This window comes from Ictalurus furcatus, chromosome 6 (genome assembly GCF_023375685.1).
Source record: "Ictalurus furcatus strain D&B chromosome 6, Billie_1.0, whole genome shotgun sequence".
Taxonomy (NCBI): domain Eukaryota; kingdom Metazoa; phylum Chordata; class Actinopteri; order Siluriformes; family Ictaluridae; genus Ictalurus; species Ictalurus furcatus.
The window spans coordinates 520,001-543,012 of NC_071260.1; the positions used below are offsets into that span (position 1 = coordinate 520,001).

Below are 23,012 nucleotides of genomic sequence, written 5' to 3' on the forward strand. Positions count from 1 at the left end.
TGCCGTGAACCGCAGTGAGCCGTGAGGAGCTGTGTGTGTTTGTTTTCTCCAGCAGAATTCCCCTTGGCCTTAGGACGGGTTTCCCCACTCGCGCTCGGCATGCAGCGGAGATTACAGCACAGCTAAAGAACCGAGGATTAGGGGTTCATCCACGGAGTAAAGATTATGGTTCTGAGAATCGTCATCGTTTTTAATGGAGAAAGTGTTCCTCTCACGTTCATGCTTCCATCACTATGATGCTACCTGATGACTAACAGCTAGGTAATCAGTTATGCAATGAGTACAGGTGTGTCATAATATTGTTTATGCTAGAGAAGTAATAATAACCAAACAGCATTTGAGTCCTGAATGATGAATCTGTGCTTCTTAACTGGGCGCCAATATTTACGATCAGGTTCAAAACAGCACATAACACTGGCTTCATGTGATTGTTAGCTAGGACGGCAAAGTAGCTCCTGAGCATGGCAACACTAATAATGGGGCGGTACAAACGTTATGGAAGATAAAAATGCCCATACAGGAAAATGGCGTGTATATTGCTTGTTTGTGTCTGAATTTCAGTCCAGAAAATCACCAACAAGTTTGTGTTACACGTAGACGAAAGTGTTAAAACATATAAACATGGAGGAATAAACCAAAGGCTCTGTGCATAGTGGATAAATACGGTGGATCTTTTTTTTGTTGTCTGCGTCCTGTGAACCAGAGAGTCACTCACCTCCACTGCCGCTACTCTGAGATCTTTACAGATAAACATTAAAAGTTAGCGATGTTATTGAGCGCTCTCTAGTGATCATCCACAATATATTTTTTGTATTAATAACCTTAACTTACAGTATCTCACAAAAGTGAGTACACCCCTCACATTTTTGTAAATATTCGATTATATCTTTTCATGTGACAACACTGAAGAAATGACACTTTGCTACAATGTAAAGTAGTGAGTGTACAGCTTGTGTAACAGTGTAAATTTGCTGTCCCCTCAAAATAACTCAACACACAGCCATTAATGTCTAAACCGCTGGCAACAAAAGTGAGTACACCCCTAAGTGAAAATATCCAAATTGGGCCCAGAGTGTCAATATTTTATGTGGGCACCATTATTTTCCAGCACTGCCTTAACCCTCTTGGGCATGGAGTTCACCAGAGCTTCACAGGTTCCACTGGAGTCCTCTTCCACACCATGACGACATCATGGAGCTGGTGGATGTTAGAGACCTTGTGCTCCTCCACCTTCTGTTTGAGGATGCCCCACAGATGCTCAGTAGGGTTTAGGTCTGGAGACATGCTTGGCCAGTCCATCACCTTCACCCTCAGCTGCTTTAGCAAGGCAGTGGTCGTCTTGGAGGTGTGTTTGGGGTCGTTATCATGCTGGAATACTGCATACTGATCATGCTCTGCTTCAGTGTGTCACAGTTCATGTTGGCATTCATGGTTCCCTCAATGAACTGTAGCTCCCCAGTGCCGGCAGCACTCATGCAGCCCCAGACCATGACACTCCCACGACCATGCTTGACTGTAGGCAAGACACACTTGTCTTTGTACTCCTCACCTGGTTGCCGGCACACACGCTTGACACCATCTGAACCAAATAAGTTTATCTTGGTCTCATCAGACCACAGGACATGGTTCCAGTAATCCATGTCCTTAGTCTGCTTGTCTTCAGCAAACTGTTTGCGGGCTTTCTTGTGCATCATCTTTAGAAGAGTCTTCCTTCTGGGACGACAGCCACGCAGACCAATTTGATGCAGTGTGTGGCGTATGGTCTGAGCACTGACAGGCTGACCCCCCACCCCTTCAACCTCTGCAGCAATGCTGGCAGCACTCATACGTCTATTTCCTGAAGACAACCTCTGGATATGACGCTGAGCACATGCACTCAACTTCTTTGGTGGACCATGGCGAGGCCTGTTCTGAGTGGAACCTGTCCTGTTAAACCGCTGTATGGTCTTGGCCACCGTGCTGCAGCTCAGTGTCAGGGTCTTGGCAATCTTCTTATAGATTAGGCCATCTTTATGTAGAGCAACAACTCTTTTTTTCATGTCCTCAGAGAGTTCTTTGCCATGAGGTGCCATGTTGAACTTCCAGTGACCAGTATGAGGGAGTGTGAGAGCGATGACACCAAATTTAACACACCTGCTCCCCATTCACACCTGAGACCTTGTAACACTAACAAGTCACAGGACACCGGGGAGGGAAAATGGCTAATTGGGTGCAATTTGGACATTTTCACTTAGGGGTGTACTCACTTTTGTTGCCAGCGGTTTAGACATTAATTTACACTGTTACACAAGCTGTACACTCACTAGCAATGAGTGTACAGCAAAGTGTCATTTCTTCAGTGTTGTCACATGAAAAGATATCATCAAATATTTACAAAAATGTGAGGGGTGCACTCACTTTTGTGAGATACTGTATTTCATTTAAAAAATATGTTTTTTTTTCTGAAATGACACAGTGCAGAACTACTGTGAGTGGCAAGAGTGGGCACGAGGGGGCAGAGCTACACGTTACACTCCAACAAGTGGTTCTTTTATTTTCTGTTCTACTACAGAGAACAGAATGCTAGCAGTCCTTTGGGAAAATGTCTGAAGTCTCGTGTCCATCATCTTTGTCCTGCCCTTTTGTCCCTCCCCATCACTGGACGTTTATATATTTATTGGTTTATACAGGTGTCAGCTGTTGTCACTTGCAGACGCTGACCCACTCGCTTACCCTGCACTCCTCACACACGACGTAGCAGCACCAGTGGAACTTGCAGTTGCAGCGTTCGCGTCGTGTCTGCTGCAGGATGTTGTGTCCCCGCCCACAGCACAGGCTCTCACAGTTGTCCATGCCCTGGCTCGTCTTGTTGCAGATGCGTCCCTGCGTCCCCGCCGAGTCCGACTCGATGTCACTTTCGCAGAAATCTGGAGACTTCTCAAAGTAGACGAGCTCGTTGGCATTGTTGCGTCGCCGCTGGTGCTGCGGGGGATGGTGGTGATGGTGGTTTTGATGATTATGATGATGGTGGTGATGATGATGATGATGGTGGTGGTGCTGGTGCTGATGCTGAGGTACATGCTCCACTTGGCCCGTGTTGCGGTTGTGTGTTTTGATCAGTGCAGCTAGGTTGAAGCGTTCCTTCAGCAGCGAGCCAACTAGCCGGAAATCAGGGGTCACCTGCCAACACGTTTTAAGCTGGCAGCTTCCTGACGTGCCGTGACATTTACACTTCCGCCGCATGTGATCCAACACCACCTGGGAGACAGGAAACAAGCATCAAAAGCTGAGAAAGAAAAGCCGCTGAAATGGAGCTTGATCATAGCCTAGTGTGAAAGTAACTCATGTTTGAAATGAGGGTTTTTGGAAAAGATTAGTGCTCCACAATACTGAGATGACAAATTGGTAAATATATGAACCAATCAGAGCATGTTATGTTTAACAAGAAGTCCACAGGAAGTAGATTTATTTCCTTCTTTGGTGAGCATTACATCAACAGCCAGCTGAACCTGCGCTAATGAAAAACTGACATGTAATCTAGTATAATCTCAGGCTAATGATTTTTTCATCCATGATAACCTATGTGTGTGTGTGTGTGTGTGTGTGTGCACGCGTGTGTGTGCACGAGTGTGTACATGCAGGACTAATCCTCCCTTCCTTTGTCTGTCAGCTTCATTTAACAAACCTCAGATCCAATTACTGAAAGGAAGTGAGGGCCACCCTCATACTGACAGACACACAGACACACGCACACACACACATTGTGTTTCAGCAAAAAACTTACACAGTGTTAATTGCTGTATCTAAGCAACTTATATTATTACACACACACACACACACACACACACCAATAATATACTGACATTTATTTATGGCAGTTGATGGTTAAGGGCTTTGCTCAGGGGCCCAGCAGTGGCAGTTTGGTAGTTCTGATGCCATTGCAAGCGCCGCGCACACACACAGGGCGGAGGTGGGATTCGAGCCCCTGACCCTGGGGGTGCGAGGCAATCGTGCTAACTACTAAGTCCCCATACGCAGTCATTAGCTCAACTCCTCCCCAGTATAACACACTTAATTCTCATTGGATAAATCTGTGATTGTGGAAGTATCACATGATATGTAGCCAAGTGTGCATGCACTAGTATCTGCACTATTACATAGGGCAGATAATTCTCCAACGGATGGTATAGGGAATATGGGAACATTTAAGGCGCCCAAAATAATGTTATAATGAGAAATGTTAACTCGTACACCTCTGTAATGAAAACATGACTTGTATGGGAAGAGAAGAATTTGGAGAGAGAAACCCTCGTTACCCCTGCAGTGGTGTAGGAAGTGGACATGCCTGCTCACGTCCTGTGTGATCAGAGAAACGTCAGCAGCTCTGATTGAAACTTTTCCCTACAACAGCCCCTGATGGCTCCGGGGGTGGGGCCCAAACAGGAAGGGATGTGTGAAACAGGAAGTACAACAGCAGTTCTGAGAATCTGAGATCAGTTTGCCCACAGTGGACTGATGATGGTGTTCATGTGGACGTGTAATAGGGAAACATTTCCAAAATGTGTTATGTGTTCCAGCTAAAACTTTGATGAGCGTGTGTGTGTGTGGTTTCTTAGGGAACGCCCCCTCAGCCTCATCAAAGCAGAAATGTAACACCAGTTGAGAAGTTCATCAAGAGCACCATCAAGAGATGGTGAAGGAACAGGCAAGTGACACATGCACATTCAGCCCTGAGTCATCTATCTATCTATCTATCTATCTATCTATCACACCTAGAGGTTCCTCTTTCATCATGATACTATTATTATGATGATGTTGATGATGATGATGATGATGATTATTATTATTATAGTAGTGGCAAAAGATAAAATGTTCACCCTAAACATTGTGTGTGTGTGTGTGTGTGTGTGTGTATGGCCTGTGGTCTGAGTGTGTTCCCAGTGTGGTGTGTTTGATCTCAGTGTGGTGCTGCTTTATAGAAAACTCGGCTCCTCTCTCCTGCAATTAACCAGCCAGATGTTCTTCTGCTCTTGCTCTGCACCAATCAACATGCTATACACTCCTCAACACTCTCTCTCTCTCTCTCTCTCTCTCCAGACTTTTCCATACAGATCTATGAGCTCCTGTATATTTTAGTCGCTGAGTATTTGACGTACACATGCTGTTATATTAGAATAAATACTTCCCCGCTCTCTCTCTCTCTCTCTCTCTCTCTCTCACACACTAATTGATCTGTGTTTGGAAGTGTTCCCCCATGATCAGAGAGTAAAAAGGTGAAACCCGTTTTGCTTCCCACTGTGTTTGAAGTGTAAAACCTTTTGAAATGTGTGTGTGTGTGTGTGTGTGTGTGTGTGTGTGTGTGTGTGTGTGTGTATGTTTGTCAGTGTAATTACCCAACTGTCACAAATCGCAGAGTGTGTGTGCGTGTGTGTGTGTCTGTATGCGTGTCTGTGTGATTGTGTGTGTGACAGTGTAATTACCCAACTGTCACAAATCACGGATTGTGTGTGTGTATATATGCGTGTGTGTATGTACATGTGTGTATGTATGTATGTGTGTGTGTGTGTGTGTGTGTGTGTGTGTGCTTGAGTGCAAAATGGCCAGCAGCTGTAATCAGGAGTGTTTGGTGTGATGAGCAGAGGGTGGGCATGAAGAGGCATGTTAACCCCAACGACCACACTGCATTCCTCACTTCTTGACAGAGAGGCGGGGTTTAGTCTCCTCCTCCACCTGCACATCATATCTCTCTCTCTCTCTCTCAGCTCTCACTCATCCCCATCATTTACACACAATCCTCTGCAGTCAGGTCATATTGTTTATTTAATACTTTACTTTATAGACTGATAAAAACTTTTCTTTTTGTTCTATCAATTAAAACCTCCATCTTCATACATTAAGACATTCAATACATTAAACATATTTACATTAATAGTAGATAAATCTATTTTAAATGTAATATTTCATAATTTTATATTTTCACTTATTTTGTATTTTTTTTTAACAAAAAATATAATTTTATATTATCCATTTTTAATTTTAAATGTATTTAAATGAGCTATTATTAAAATAAATTGGATTTTTAAATTTTACATTTTTTATAAAATATCCGGGGCAGTGGAGGCCAGTTTATATTGAGAGGTGGAGGCCAGTTTACATTGAGAGGTGGAGGCCAGTTTACAGTGTGAGGTGGAGGCCAGTTTACATTGAGAGGTGGAGGCCAGTTTACAGTGTGAGGTGGAGGCCAGTTTACATTGAGAGGTGGAGGCCAGTTTACATTGAGAGGTGGAGGCCAGTTTACATTGAGAGGTGGAGGCCAGTTTACAGTGTGAGGTGGAGGCCAGTTTACATTGAGAGGTGGAGGCCAGTTTACAGTGTGAGGTGGAGGCCAGTTTACAGTGTGAGGTGGAGGCCAGTTTACATTGAGAGGTGGAGGCCAGTTTACAGTGTGAGGTGGAGGCCAGTTTACATTGAGAGGTGGAGGCCAGTTTACATTGAGAGGTGGAGGCCAGTTTACAGTGTGAGGTGGAGGCCAGTTTATATTGAGAGGTGGAGGCCAGTTTACAGTGTGAGGTGGAGGCCAGTTTACATTGAGAGGTGGAGGCCAGTTTACAGTGTGAGGTGGAGGCCAGTTTACATTGAGAGGTGGAGGCCAGTTTACAGTGTGAGGTGGAGGCCAGTTTACAGTGTAAGGTGGAGGCCAGTTTATATTGACAGGTGGAGGTGACTTTACACTGAGAAGTGGAGGCCAGTTTACATTGAGAGGTGAAGGCCAGTTTACAGTGTGAGGTGGAGGTGACTTTACATTGAGAGGTGGAGGCCACTTTACAGTGTGAGGTGGAGGCCAGTTTACATTGAGAGGTGGAGGCCAGTTTACAGTTTGAGGTGGAGGCCAGTTTACATTGAGGGGTGGAGGCCAGTTTACAGTGTGAGGTGGAGGCCAGTTTACAGTGTGAGGTGGAGGCCAGTTTACAGTGTGAGGTGGAGGCCAGTTTACATTGAGGGGTGGAGGCCAGTTTACATTGAGAGGTGGAGGCCAGTTTACATTGAGAGGTGAAGGCCAGTTTACATTGAGAGGTGGAGGCCAGTTTACAGTGTGAGGCGGAGGCCAGTTTACATTGAGAGGTGGAGGCCAATTTACAGTGTGATGTGGAGGCCAGTTTACATTGAGAGGTGGAGGCCAGTTTACAGTGTGAGGTGGAGGCCAGTTTATATTGAGAGGTGGAGGCCAGTTTATATTGAGAGGTGAAGGCCAGTTTACAGTGTGAGGTGGAGGCCAGTTTACAGTGTAAGGTGGAGGCCAGTTTATATTGAGAGGTGGAGATGACTTTACATTGAGAGGTGGAGGCCAGTTTACAGTGTGAGGTGGAGGCCAGTTTACAGTGTAAGGTGGAGGCCAGTTTATATTGAGAGGTGGAGGTGACTTTACATTGAGAGGTGGACACCACTTCACAGTGTGAGGTGGAGGCCAATTTACATTGAGAGGTGGAGGCCAGTTTACAGTGTGAGGTAGAGGCCAGTTTATATTGAGAGGTGGAGGCCAGTTTAAAGTGTGAGGTGGAGGCCAGTTTACAGTGTGAGGTGGAGGCCAGTTTACATTGAGAGGTGGAGGCCAGTTTACAGTGTGAGGTGGAGGCCAGTTTACATTGAGAGGTGGAGGCCAGTTTACATTGAGAGGTGGAGGCCAGTTTACAGTGTGAGGTGGAGGCCAGTTTACAGTGTAAGGTGGAGGCCAGTTTATATTGACAGGTGGAGGTGACTTTACACTGAGAAGTGGAGGCCAGTTTACATTGAGAGGTGAAGGCCAGTTTACAGTGTGAGGTGGAGGTGACTTTACATTGAGAGGTGGAGGCCACTTTACAGTGTGAGGTGGAGGCCAGTTTACATTGAGAGGTGGACGCCACTTCACAGTGTGAGGTGGAGGCCAGTTTACATTGAGAGATGGAGGCCAGTTTACATTGAGAGATGGAGGCCAGTGTACAGTGTGAGGTGGAGGCCAGTTTACAGTGTAAGGTGGAGGCCAGTTTACAGTGTGAGGTGGAGGCCAGTTTATATTGAGAGGTGGAGGTGACTTTACATTGAGAGGTGGAGGCCACTTCACAGTGTGAGGTGAAGGCTAGTTTACATTGAGAGGTGGAGGCCAGTTTACAGTGTTAGGTGGAGGTGAACTCATGGCATGCTGTGGAGGTGAGTTTATGGCAGTAAAAGCTGAGATGATGATTGCAGGATAATGAGGTGAGAGGAGACGTGTGACAGGTTGATGATACTCCTTTCACCACACTGAACTTGTTAAGCACTGATCCGTGATGTGGCATGTGCTCCTGCTCCTCCACTGCTCACCTCCTGCCAGCAGCTTGTTTCAGTTGCACATTTACTTTCTTTTGCACTTTACCTCTCCTCCCCGTTTCCTCTCACAATCACACTCGGCCAAATCGGCTGCCGTGTTTCTGAACACCATCATAGCAGCTACACTTCGTATCAACAAACTCATAGCTTCCAACTCCTTTTATCTTCTCTCCAACCCAAACAGAAGTCATGTTAATCACACGTGGCAATGAGAGTGCTGTGATGAACCAGCAATCAATCACTCGGAAATAGGCTACGCTGAAACATGAACTTAAACATCCTGACACTACTGTGAAAGCTCAGCCAAGACAACGAGTGCTAACTCCAACTGTAGTGCTTGTGCCACATGTTAAATGTATGTGATTTTTCATAATGGGAATTATTATTGAAGCATTTCTGCTGTGCATGCAGTTCTAGGCACCGATCATGGTATTTGATGTTCAGCCTGAAGCTACACATGTACAGCACACACATGAGTTCTCGTGAAGTAAACAACAGAGCACCAAAGTTGAGATGCCCAAAGGTCTGTTCCTGGGACTGGTACTGCTTTCACACTTGACCAAATGTACCAAACTCCCAGTGTGAACAGCTAATGCTAGGTTTAAGTCTAAAATGAATACTAACACAATATAGCTCAGACTAATGCATTATCATTTGGACTGACACTGTACATGGGAATGACACACTGTAGCCTGGACTGATACGCTGTACATGGGAATGACACGCTGTAGCCTGGACTGACACTCTGTAGCCTGGACTGACACGCTGTACATGGGAATGACACGCTGTAGCCTGGACTGACACACTGTAGCCTGGACTGACACGCTGTACATGGGAATGACACGCTGTAGCCTGGACTGACACTCTGTTGCCTGGACTGACACGCTGTACATGGGAATGACACGCTGTAACCTGGACTGACACTCTGTAGCCCGGACTGACACGCTGTACATGGGAATGATACGCTGTAGCCTGGACTGACACGCTGTACATGGGAATGACACACTGTAACCTGGACTGACACTCTGTTGCCTGGACTGACACGCTGTACATGGGAATGACACGCTGTAACCTGGACTGACACTCTGTAGCCCGGACTGACACGCTGTACATGGGAATGACATGCTGTAGCCTGGAATGACACGCTGTAACCTGGAATGACACGCTGTACATGGGAATGACATACTGTAACCTGGACTGACACGCTGTAACCTGGACTGACATGCTGTAGCCTGGACTGACACGCTGTAACCTGGACTGACACACTGTAGCCTGGACTGACACGCTGTACATGGGAATGACACGCTGTAGCCTGGAATGACACGCTGTACATGGGAATGACACGCTGTAGCCTGGAATGACACGCTGTACATGGGAATGACACTCTGTAACCCACAATAATATGAAGTAACCTGGATCGATAAGATGTAACCTACAATGACACACTGTAATGATTCATGTAACCCAAACTAACATTCTGTAGCCTGCACTAACATGTTTTACTCCATATCGACATGTCATAGCTCAGATTAAGACATTACAGCTGATAAGTGTGAAATGTAATAACAGTAACATCAAGGCAGAGGGCATGTCTATTATCACTTAAGTTATTACATCACTATGAGGTATGTTTGAACAGCAGTAGTATTACTGATGAAGCTCTTTGTTTATCTTCTCCACTTTTCAGACTGCAATACCCCGGTGATAATTCTTAAAGTACCACATCATGTTATTTAATCCTACCCTAATAAGGCTGCACGCTAACTAACGCTAATCCTGACTCTCAACTGTTGAAAAAAAATGTCTGAACAATCTGTTAAACACACCTTAACGTGCAGATGCCAGAAGAACATGCAGTTCACCCAAAACATTAACATGAGACAAAGGCCTGCAGAGGGAACATCAACATGTCCCGCCTCAATGTGTTTGTTTGTGTCTGTGTGACAGGAAAATAATTTCATGGCTCATTTTGTGTCCAGTGTGGATGAGTCGAGCGTCTCTGAGACAAATCACAGCTTCTATTGTGTATAATTGTTATATATTTATCTATTTATCTTTTTAAAAAGATATTTATATTCTTATTCATTATGAGTTAGCGCTCAGACTACAACTGCAATGATGAACATACTGAGACGTATGAGCTTGGCTAAGAAAAGCTCACCAATACATAAACACAGTTATGTGTCCTGGTGTGTCTATGTGCATAAGGAAATAGTTTCATGGCTCATTGAGTGTCCGGAGTGGACGGCCGGCCAGTTCAGAAGAAAAACCACCCCCTATTATCTCTCGTGGGTTTTGTCTGCACAATCAAGCGGAGCAGAAATGGACTGATGGAACGATACAGGGAGAAATTACGCAGGAGGGAAGCAGCAAACAATGTGCAGTTTCCCACAGTGGGAGCGAGCTGAGCAGACACACCACGTCTCCATTATATCCTGTAAAATGCAATATCACGCTCATCTCATGTCATTTCTCATCATCATACTCTTATCTAATAACACAGAATGAGCACTAATGAAGAAGGATATTAAAATCAGCTAAACTATGAGCTGCAAAGGTGTGTCTGAGAGTCACAATCAAATTACAAAGGAATGTGTTTCCATAAAAGTCCATGGGCTTTTCCAACATATATAAAAATCCAATTTAATGCCACAAAATTTTTAATTATATGTAATTATATATACCTACTATTGCATATCACCCAGATCGATACGTTATAACCCGGATTCATACACCATAGACAGGATGATCAATGTTTACGTTTAAATCTAGTCTTACATTTCATTTAAATTCACATTTAAATCTAACTCTAGCTATAGCAGTAGCTTTAACCATACTGCTAACTCTAACAATAACGCTAATCATATTAGCAACAAACCATAAATCCCCAACATCTCACACTGAAACCCACCAACAAGGACATGGCAAGGAACAGCATGCACTGGTACATTCCGAATCCCACCCTACGGTTTGTGTGTGTGTGTGTGTGTGTGTCGGGGGGAATGCAGCTGTTTGCTTTAGCCTAAGCCTGTAATTGTGAATATGTTGCTACTGGTTAAAGTGTCTGAGGGGGTTTTCAGTGCAGATGAAACAGACTTGTGCTGCAGGTAATTGAGCATGGATAAGGTGTGTGTGTGTGTGTGTGTGTGAGAGAGAGAGAGAGAGAGACCCTTCCTGATCATTTACACAATGCCACAAGTCTCTGTTCTTTACATAAAACAAACCTGGAGCACAGAACCAGAGTATCGACCATCACACCGAGTGTTTAATGTCCATGAAATCTGAGCATCAAAGGCGGATCAAACAGTGTGTGTGTGCGTGTGTGTGTGCGTGTGTGTCTCTCTCTGTGTGTGTGTGTGTGTGTGTGTGTGTGTAAAGAAGCACTCATCTTTGAAACATCACTTTAACACACAGTGAAAAGAACATAAAGCTGATCCATCTCCCATACACTCAAACACCAAAGCCTGTGGATTCACACACACTACATGCTCACAGAGGGTGTTAGCTTAGTACTTAGTGAGCTTGTACTCTGAGGTAGTTACATATATAACCTGAGACACACCCACATTTTCTTATATGACCTCATACACATCCACTTTTCCATACGTATCCTCGGACATGCCCACGTTTCCATATATAAACTCGGACATGCCCACACTTCCATACGTAACCTCGGACATGCCCACGTTTCCATACGTATCCTCGGACATGCCCACGTTTCCATATATAAACTCGGACATGCCCATGTTTCCGTACGTATCCTCGGACATGCCCAAGTTTCCATACGTAACCTCGGACACGCCCACGTTTCCATACGTATCCTCGGACATGCCCACGTTTCCATATATAAACTCGGACATGCCCACGTTCCCATACATATCCTCGGACACGCCCACGTTTCCATGCGTAACCTCGGACACGCCCACGTTTCCATATAAGACGTCATACACACTCACATTTGTATGTATAATGTCAGACACGCCCATATTTCCTTATATGACTTATATGACCCACATTTCCATACAAGTCCTTAAACTCATCCACATTTCTGTACATGATGTCAGACCTCAAATGTACATTTGCATGTACATTGTTGATGTAAAAAATGAAACCAAGATAAATGATGTCAGATCTTTTTTCCACATTTAATATGCTATAGCAACTAACAAAATTCAAGTGATAAACAAATTTCCAGAACCATTTTAGGGAAAAAAGAAAAAGGAAAAAATATACAATGACCTTTATAATGGAGCATGTGACTCCAATGTTGAGAATTAACATTTGGCGGCTGGTGGTTATTGCAATAGTAGAAGCACAATTGTCTGTTATGGACATTACATATTACACATCAACATGAACGATAAGTTTAAATGAATGCGCTCATTTTTAACCCATTATTGTTTCTATAGTAACAGCTCATTCACAGCAGACGCTCCATATAATCTAAGACTAATAATAATCACAGGCAATCAATTTTACTGCACCAAGACCTTTTTTGTCCCTTGACTTTTGAATTCAAATCTTGATGTGGTCTGCCTCTTGTAGTCTTAAATCACATTTAAACCACCTAAATCACCCCAAACCATGTGGCAAAATGTGTTATGGTCTGATGAGACTAAGGTAGAACTTTTTGGACATAATTTGCAAAAAGTAAGACAGCTTATCACCTAAAGAACAGCACACTAATGGTGAAGCATGGTGGTGGCAGCATCACACTCTGAGGCGACTTCTCTTCAGCTGGGACAGGGGCTTTAATCAAGATAAAGGGAATCATGGATAGCTCCATGGATCTACTTTGGCAACAAACAAAAAAACCCTGCAGTCCTCTCCTAGATGGGTGAAGATGAAGAAACATTTGACCTTCCAGCACAATAATGACCCAAAGCACAAATCCAAGTCAACAAAGGAACAGCTTCAGAAGAAGATGCTCAATGTTTTGGAATGGAGCTCCGATCTAAATCCTACTGTAAACCTGTGGAATGACATGAAGAGGGCTGTGCACAGGAGATCCCTTCACTATCTGATAGAGCTAGAGCATTTTTCAAGTAAGAGTGGAAGAAAATTGTCAAATCAGTCTTTTTATTTGTTTTTCACTTGAATTGTGTTGGTTGCTGTGTCACGCTAAAAGTGTAAAATTATACATATTTACACTCACACACATACAGAGTTACACACCTGTCGTCCTACACGGTTGTTGTGCAGTCTCATCCGGGCGTGGATGTCTCTGTAGGTCTCTCTCGAGTCCAGGAAGTCTTTAGAGAACTTCTCCCCAAACTCCACATTGGGACTGCACCCCCCCCACTCCCACTCCTCCAAAGCTCCGCCCCCTTTGGCCCCCCCATGGTCCTCCAGGACACCCCCTCGCTCCTCCATCACGCCATGCACCATGCCCTTGCCGTGGTGGATGGCCTCCAGCTGCAATCGGTTCAGCTTCTGACGGAAGACTTCTTCATTTCCACGCCGCTTCTCATCGCAGCTACATGCCTTCAGTTTCCCCATGGAGCAGGCATTAGAGACAGAGTGTAGCACTCCTGCTGCGGCGATAGCGTATGCAAACGCGCTCTCCCTGAACCCTGACATATACACACACAGAGAAACACACATTTAACACACTCAGCACTCACTACAGAAATAGTGTTATTAGGGAAGCATCGATGCTCATATCCATACGAGTGTACGCCGTAAATCATGCTCTTAGACATGCGCACTTCCTTTCTTCGAGGTGCATAAAGCTCAAAAACTTAAAGAGAGAGAATAAAGAGAGACTGGTGAGGGAACGATTGTTTCTAGCTGCTATAACGTAAGTGACAACAGGAACTAACTTGTTTCGCAGTGTAAAGTGAGCTGGGGTATGCTGTTTGTAGTTTTTATGAATGCTTTAAAAAAAAAATTATTAAAGTTATTAATCTGATATATTTGCCTATGCTGTTGTGTTTATAATGACTTTTAGCTTTATTTTCCATACATATTTATAAACAGAGTATCAGTGGAAAACAAAGGGCACCACATTCGTACTTTACGTCTTTCACGTTTAATTAAAGACATTCCTCCAGACACGGTAGTGAAACATTACAGCACTGAGTTACTGAACATGCCTTTCTTTTCTTCTCTTTCTTTTACAGGGCATACAGAGAGAGAGAGAGAGAGACAGATGGAAACAGGTGACCACAGGGGATCGGGAGCAGCTAATGGTCTCAAACAATAATAAACGTAGAGCTCATAAAGGCTGCTTGCCTTCCTAAATCACTTTCAAGGGCAGATGGAGAATTAAAGAAGGACATGAAAGAGCGACTTAGGGCTAAATAGGCTACAGTTCCTCAGGCCTGCTGGAATCAAAAGCTTTTAACAAGGGAAAGAGGGAAAGAGCCGTCGCCGCCACCACACGTAAAACACTTATTTTTGAACTTGGGGAATGAGAAACACTCAGCTAGATGTGAGGCTAACGTGTAGTTAAGGGACACAAGGCTGGTAGATTGGTGTTCCTCACTCTCCAGTGTTCATCAGGTCTTTACAGCAAGAGTTTAGCAAAAAAAAAAAAGACATGTTCTATGCTAGATTAGCATTCTACATTAGCAGCGTTGCTGAGCATCCAGATTTCATATTTAATCATTCAAAGAAAGACATACACTTTAACTTACAAGGAACATTAAAACGTCTCACACTTTGTGTATTTATTTGCTATTGATAATCCCAAACTAGCAGCAGCTAGGTCAGTGCATAGCAAACAGCAGCAAGATAAGATTAAACATCTTGGGACTAGCAAGCTAGCTACAGTACATAATCCTTGATGAAGCATTATGTTACCTATGGAGTGATTTTAGGTGATCTATGAACACACTGTGGTGTCTTTACCACCACACAAATGAAGTTAGCTGAATAAACAAACAAACCAAATCAGTGTATTCTTTCTTTTGTTTTTTTTCTAACAACAATGGGACACTGTAACACGTCAGCCAGCTAGTCAGGGCTTGTGAAAACCCATGAAAAGCTCGTATCCAAGAAAATGAATGAAAGAAGTCCAGTACAGGAATGAAAATGTGCTGCTACGAGGTGATCAGATGGCTAAAATCGATAGCAGACTTCACAGTTTACAGCAAAGCAAGTTTACTAATCTCTCTGATGTCCTGACCTACTATGGAATTGCCGATAAAGGATTTAGATTTTATTCAAAATCATTTTCCTGAACGATTTTTTTTTACGGTCAACAGTTAGCACATGATAAAAATAAAAACACCCAAACTGGCTAGTTTGCTCACTGAGCAGCGATTCAGCTCTGCTTCTGCAGAGCAGCACGTGTGGTCTTAGTAGTGGTAGATATTCACAAGCAAAGCAAATATACAGGTGTGATTTAGCAGAGAAGGTAAAAAGAAGCTCAGATTTTTGCCAAAATGTGGAGCTTTCCTTCCTAATGAGATCTTTTGCTGCAAATGCTTCCTAAAAATTTCGGAAACAACATATGAAATACTGTCAGGCTATAAGCTTCCCTTCCTTTTTAGCTACATTAGCCTCAGTTGCATTGCAAAACTAATGAAGCAAACCTCACATGCTGAACATGTCATGGCTGATCGAGTGCGTTTCCTGTAACCCTTGTGTACACATTGGTGTGTGTTGCCTTTATAAAGTGGCGGAGTGCTGGGCCTCAGTCTCGGCTCGCCGTCAGTCAGAAAGCACGCTGCATGCAGATTGGGACTTGTCCTGTATTCAGTAGTGGCTTTTCACCTCCGTGTCCTGTTTTGTCTGTGTTTAACTAGTGACTAATGAATGTAATAGCTACAAGGTGCGAAGCCGGCAGCCTGTGGAATGCGCTGCTTTCAGAAGAGTGCGTGTTGAACCACATGCACCCTCGGGGAGGGGATTTGGTACAAAATACTTGAATGACATTCAGTTATCATTTCAAACCTATTGAGCAAACACACATGCACATGCACAAAGAGAAAGAAAATCCCACACACACGGACTCGCACAAGATCTTTTCCGTGCCGTGATTCTGCAGGGGCCAGAGGACGGATGGCACTTTAGACCAGGACGCTAAGGAGGACATGGAAATGCTGTTTTAGGCTCCCTCCGGAGCTGACGAGAGCAAATCAATCAAGCGAATAATTCAGAGTGCGAGACACGGCCGGCTGCACTGATGGCACAGGAAGTGGGAAATTGAATTAAAGTTTGAAGGAAAATGTCACTCTAGGTTACGGCGAACCAACTAAACGGGTTTATGTTGTCGCCCGCGGAGAGTTGGGAAAGTGCTGAGAGCAAATTCACACACACACACACACACACACACACACCCCGCTGCACACTGCTGATACACTACTTCTTTCCTGGCCCGAGAACATCCCCTGTAAGCTCCATCTAAATTAGGATTCTGGTGTTAGTTTGTGCATCTTTAAACTAGTTAGTAAAGCTTCTCCGCACACATTAGCTAGCTATGTTGGCGTACTCAATTAGTCTATTGTGTAAGAATGACTTGAATCCAGAGACTATGTATTTATACAGCTGTGACTTCAGTAGTATGCACTTAGTAACTTATCTAACTAGTGTTCTACAGTACAGTAGGATATGCATGAGTATTAATTTTTACTAGTTGACCAGTAATAAAAAAAAATAAATCGTCAACTAGTCAAGAAGAAACCGTTTCAGAACGTTGCTATTTTTACGCTGTTTTTCTTTGTGTGCGGAAAACTAGTCAAACCTTACTTCACTTAACATCTGCACACAGAGTACAAAACGACATTTCCCAGCATCACTGCTTCTTTACGCTGCACTGTTAACGGCAAAAAAATGAATCAACTGGAGCTATAAATGTGCAAAATATTACATCTGTTTAAAGACATACCAGTTCTTAACACGCGCTCATGTGGACGAGCTGAAATCGCTGGTTCTGAAACTGAGAGCGCAGCGTGGAAGCTCGTGTCCATCAACATCACCATCCTTCTAGCCCAATGAGAGACTTGCTTGGACGGAGGATGCGATGTCTACAGGAGCATTTGGGAGGTTGTTCCACTATGTTCAACCCTGGCCTCGGTAGCATTTGAAAACGAGTCTGAATTTGAGGTAGCATTGTGATCTGACTCTAAACGAGTCGGAGAGTGGCGCGCAACCCGCGGCTCTGAAAGCACGCAGCGCCACAGCGGATGGATTTTATTTACATTTTATTTCGCTTTAAAGGACAGCACAATGACTGTAGGTGGAGCAGGTGGCAGGGGATTAAAAAAAAGCGTCTTACACAAACCTCTTCAGTTAATACAAAGTGGATGAAAGTGATAATCCTATTCAATAAAGGTGGTTCACAAATCGGCTTCATCTAATCTGTAACACTTTCACATTAATAATATATATATATATCTGCTTTCGTTAGCTTTCTTTTTCTTTAAAAGTGGCAACTAGTGACTGTATTAGTCCCTTATTCTATGGAAATAATACTATATATGTATGGGCAAAATACATTAAAAAACCCCTTTGAATTAATTAAACCATGCTGCTGTACTTTATGTATATTGATACTGCTGTATAAAATTCATTGCTTTAAACGTTCCTATCTTTTTGAGGTCATCAGCTCGTATGTCCGTTATTAGACCGACCTGAAGAGTCACGGTGTGTCGTGATTCAGCCCGCCTCTGTTCGTAATCCTAATTAAATCTGACACACGACCACAACAATCGTCTTTTCTACATCTTCAGAGGACACAATAAAAACTTTCCCTCACACGTCTGGCCATGACATCTTTTTCACATCTTTTAAACAACTGTGACACTGAGACGTTCGTGAGGAGCAGGATGGCGAGGCAGTGACCACATTAATCATCACACAGTGGGTGAGGTCATGTCTAGCAGCAGTAAGTCAAAGTGACTGGACTTGTAAACTTGAAGACGTTTCTCCACTCGGCTCAGGTTCCTCGTTGGTTTCCCATCAGGCTGAGTGAATGTGTCAGGCGGGTCACTTTCCCAACATCACAACACTGAGTATACAGTAAGAAGAACCATAGATGAGTGGAGAACAGAAGATCAGGACTGGTGATATCTCAGCAATTCATCCTGACCACACACGCTTCATCAGATAGAGTGGTATTCAGATGGGGTTAGTTTTCCAGACACATGTGCCTTGAGTAATGTTCCTGGAGGATGTCTATAGTAATTCTGATCAATTTCATGTGTACTACACAGACTTCATTTTGATATAAATGGATTGTTTACATCTTTATTATAAGCGCTTGGTGTACAGGGTGTAGCTGAGCATAGGTCACATGACTATAACATGTTTGTAGTCTGTACCTGTGCTAGGAACTCAGTGGATAGATGACAGTGTCACTTCTCTGATATGTCTTTTAAAAAAAGTCAGAAAGTGTCTTTTTAAATTTTGGTTTTCAATAGAAAAGAGTGAATGCTGAAGATAAAGCACAAAACCTCTTTTCCCACAGGATATACTGTGATCTTTACCAGTTCAGATGGGATATATGTTACCTGGAGTTATTTCTACTGTTTAATTTATAGAAGGTAAAATACAGAGTAATCATTCCTGCACACACAGTCTGTAAAAAAAAATCAAGCATTAATGACGTGATGGATTCCAACCAGACTCAAATCCCAGAGATACTCTGGGAGTAATTACATTAACCCACATACACATGTAAAACTAATCCTGTCTAAATAGGTCTTAAGTTTGTAAGGTTTAATCCTAAACGCATCGTTGCGTCAGGTCATGACCCTCTCAAGCCTTTCCAGACTCGCTTCTGTATCTCACCTCGGCTGAAGACGATGCTCTCGTACGGAATCTTGTTTCGCGTCTCGAGGCTTGAGCAGTTCCAGCGATGCCCCCTGAACTGGTGCTGGCACTCGTGGATGGCGATCTGGATGCCCTGGATGGCTGAGGCTGTGACGTCCGGGTTTCTCATGCACATGTCCATCTGCTTCTTTGTCAGGCCCGGGAGCGTTAGACACACCGTGTTGGCGTTGAGGATGGGCTCGATGTGCTTGGACAACCCAATGATGGCATTCGAATCTGCCCTGGAAGAGAAGTGAGGGAGAGTGATTCATGAAGAATTTCACTATTTCACTATTCATAAAAGAAAATAGAGATCTGGCGCCTCTAATGAGTGTACGTAGCTAGCACAGTTAGCTCGCTTGGCTAAACTAATCAGTAAACGAAGCTACTATGAAGCAACAGGTCACACACACAACTGATCTGATCTTCACACTGATTATTTAGCTTTAGAAGGTACAGTATATACTGTTTCTCATGGGGAGTAAAAACAGGCCACACCCACAAGAGGCAAAAATCAACATGAGTGTGAACGTGAGTTTATAATAAACTGTTCACTCACTTCACTTCTTTGAATTTGTGTAAATAATTCTTCTCATACTCTCGTTTGTGTTTTAAGATTAGCCGGCATGGATTAACACTTTTTCCTTTATGAGTATAAATATAATTAAAATGACATCAAGCTTTCGAATTCGGTGTTCAATGGAGTAGGACGCGAAGTTGGAGGCTCCTGCTGATTTCGATTAAAATTGTAATTAATTAGCACTTTTTGGTCATACAATATATTTTGACTTGTTCTACTTCGTTTCCTTATTTGCACTTTTAACTTTGTGGCACGTTAAGATGTCTGGAAAGAACACGAAAACCCGTGGTAGCATTCAGACACGACTGAGACCTAGTGTGCGTGCCGTGAGCGAGTCCCCTTCTCCCCCTGAATCTGCGTCCCCGAGCAGTGACCCTGACTTCGCCGCACTCAGGCTTGAGTTGCTGGCTTCACTGAGGAAGGACATTGCCGATATTTTTAAAAAGGAGTTTCAGGCGATGTTCAGGGATGCGCTGTCTACTATCCAGCTTGACAGCAGGCTGGTGATAAAGTCGCTACCGAGGCTACCATATCAACACTGAAAGGTACTGTTGGGGAAATGGGGCACGCTCTCTCCGGTTGCACCAATGACATAGTTCATATGAAGACTACTATCGAGTCTCTCACTGAGACCGTGACTCAATTACAGAATAAATGTGAGGATTTGGAGTCGAGGTCACGGCGCAATAGCGTTAGGATAGTCGGAGTTCCAGAGGGCGCTGACACCTGTACAACTGCTGCTGTAGCGGCCTTGTTAAAAGAGGCGTTTGGTCTGGAGAAGGAGCCGGTTCTGGACCGGCCCCACCGGACCCTTCAGCCGAAGCCCAATCCTGGTGAACGACCACGAGCTATTGTGTGCAGATTCCACTATCACAGTGACTGTGTTGATATTTTACGCCGTGCGAGAGAGCTCCAGCGGATTAAAGTGAGGGATTTGACCATCTCTGTTTTCCCTGACTACACAGCCAAGACCGCCCGGGCCCGGGCCGCGTTTAACGAGGTCCGGCGTCAACTTCGTGGTATTGAGGGCGCTCGCTATGGAATACTTCACCCAGCTCGGCTTCGCGTTACATATAACGGTGTTCAGAAGGACTTTATTTCAGCGGAGGAAGCAGGAGACTATGTTAAACTCTTGATATCGGGGTGAACTGCATCACCTATATAGTGGAGTTTTTTTCACTTTTATTATTTTTTGCACTCGGCCTTCCAGCTCTACAGAATTCGGATTCTTATTGAAGATATTGTCATTGCATTACTTCGTCTAGATTTTGTGGACTTACTCCTCTTAAATTCACTTCTGTATTAATGTGCTTCTCTGTTTTGATGCTCTGACTGGGTTAGAGTTTATTTCATTTTATTAGTGGTGTTTCCTCATCTTTACGTGCTACACTGTGTTATATTATTTGTTACAAGTCTTTAAAAGGTAAGGACATTATATTTGTTAAAGTGCGCAGACTGTTTATCAGATTTGAAGTCAGTAGGGGACTTTTCTCTTACTGGAATTTTTTTTTGTTTAGGTAATTTAGTTGGTTAGTTCGGCTTACTCTTTGAGTTGTTTTCACATTGTGGACAACTCTTGGTGGGAAACACTGCTGTCTCCCTTTGTTTTATGGAGACTTTGGGTGTGTTCGGGGGAGGGGGGGTCCCACTCCGGCTGGGACAGGCACGCCTTTAAGATCTATTTGTTGGAACGTCAGAGGTAATCCTGTCAAGAGCTCTAAGGTTTTTACATATTTGATACGTCTTCCATTCGAACTTTAATTTGAAAGTAGGAGGGGTCACTATTTTAATTGACAAAAGGTTACAGTTTTCGTCCACTAACGTTATCGCTGATGCGAACGGTAGATATATTATAGTTGCTGGTACTCTAATGCAAAGACAGGTATTGTATACGCTCCTAACTTAGATGAATTTATTTATTTATTTATTTATTTTTAATAAATGGCATCCCTTTATTGAATACTTTATGGAGTTACAGACACTTCCCACTTAAATTTTTGTGCCTGTTCTTGGGTTTTATAATATTTATATAACCAGCGACAGTTATTGAGTAGCCATGATGAGCCGGGGGTGGGGGGGGGGGGGGGGTTGGTACTTTTAATTTTGTTTTCCTTTGTTTTTTTGTTTTTTTGTTTTTTTTCCTTCTTCTTCTCAGTGAAATATTTGGGAAATGGAAGGGAGGAGAGAAGAGTAAAGGTAAATGAATCACATGTAAATGAATCACATGAAAATGAATCACATGTAAATGAATCATATACAAATGAATCACATGTAAATGAATCATATGAAAATGAATCACATGTAAATGAATCATATGAAAATGAATAAATAAATTAAAACGTAAAATGACATCAAGCTGTTTATTTAACATTTTATTTAACAGACTCTGTTCGTTTTCATAAAACAGGTCCTAAAGGCCCAGATGACTTCTGTTCAGTTCTACCACATGACCGCCGCAACACCAAGTAGCTCCAGCCTGATATTCTTTATTTAATACATGATACTGTCTGATTGGTCGTCAGGTGTTTATAGTTCTCTAGAACAGCGGCTCTGACAGTAGCGCAGGTTTATATTAACACGCTCGTTCTAACACGTTATCATTTTTATAGTAACGGCTCATTCACAGGGACGTGTACAGCGCACGCTCCTCGTTAACGTGTGTAATCATTGATATGGTGAAGTTTTCTGTAAGGAGAAATGTGTTTATGTAACGTGTAAGGAAGGAGTCTCCAGTATCAGCGCTGTGTAACAGTCAGAGGTGAAGCTGTAACTTTATGTTTTCCCACATCTTCAGCACAGAGGAGTTTCTCGGTAACATGACAAGCTGCGTTTTTTTAGTCTTATTAACTTCAAGAGAGAGAATAACGAGAGGCTGGTGAGGGAATGGCAGTTTATAGCTGCGTATAAAGTACTTCACTTTAAATGGATAAAGGGTACATCTTGTTCTTTAATTATTGCCAAATTGTTCTGGAATAAGAAGAATAAAACAATAAAACTCTTGATAGGAAAATAAACTCCACTTTGCATTGGGACGCATCACACCCTGCAGCGTGGATTAGTTTCCTACACCCGCAGTGGTTTATTTCTTTTTTAAACTCAGATTTAATCATAATAATAATAATGATCTGATTCAGCAATGATTAGCAGTGATTAATGAGCAGTGAGGTTGCAATATGTAAAACAAATTCTGTATATACTGTAAATACATTAATACATGTATACACTGTATATGACATTAAAGGTAAGGGAAAGTAAGAGGAGCCAATAGAGAGCAGCATTTATTCTGTGCTTGATTAGTTATAACTCAGTCGCTGGGAAACAGTGATTACAGAAAAGATGTAGACGTAATCCG

The 23,012-nt window shown here is 43.2% G+C and overlaps 1 protein-coding gene across 2 annotated transcripts in view; it reads right to left on the reverse strand.

The window, feature by feature from the left end:
• wnt10a (wingless-type MMTV integration site family, member 10a) overlaps positions 1-23,012 on the reverse strand; it is a 47,819-nt gene that overhangs the window by 20,816 nt on the left and 3,991 nt on the right. The window contains exons 2-4 of one of the 2 annotated variants that reach the window (XM_053626112.1): positions 19,060-19,322; positions 13,498-13,895; positions 2,713-3,237 (exon numbers count right to left, since the gene is read on the reverse strand). In XM_053626112.1, the coding sequence (XP_053482087.1) occupies positions 2,713-3,237; positions 13,498-13,895; positions 19,060-19,322 (1,186 nt within the window). Of the gene's footprint in view, positions 1-2,377; positions 3,238-13,497; positions 13,896-19,059; positions 19,323-23,012 lie in introns of those variants that run through there. The other variant, XM_053626111.1, reaches the window with a different exon arrangement.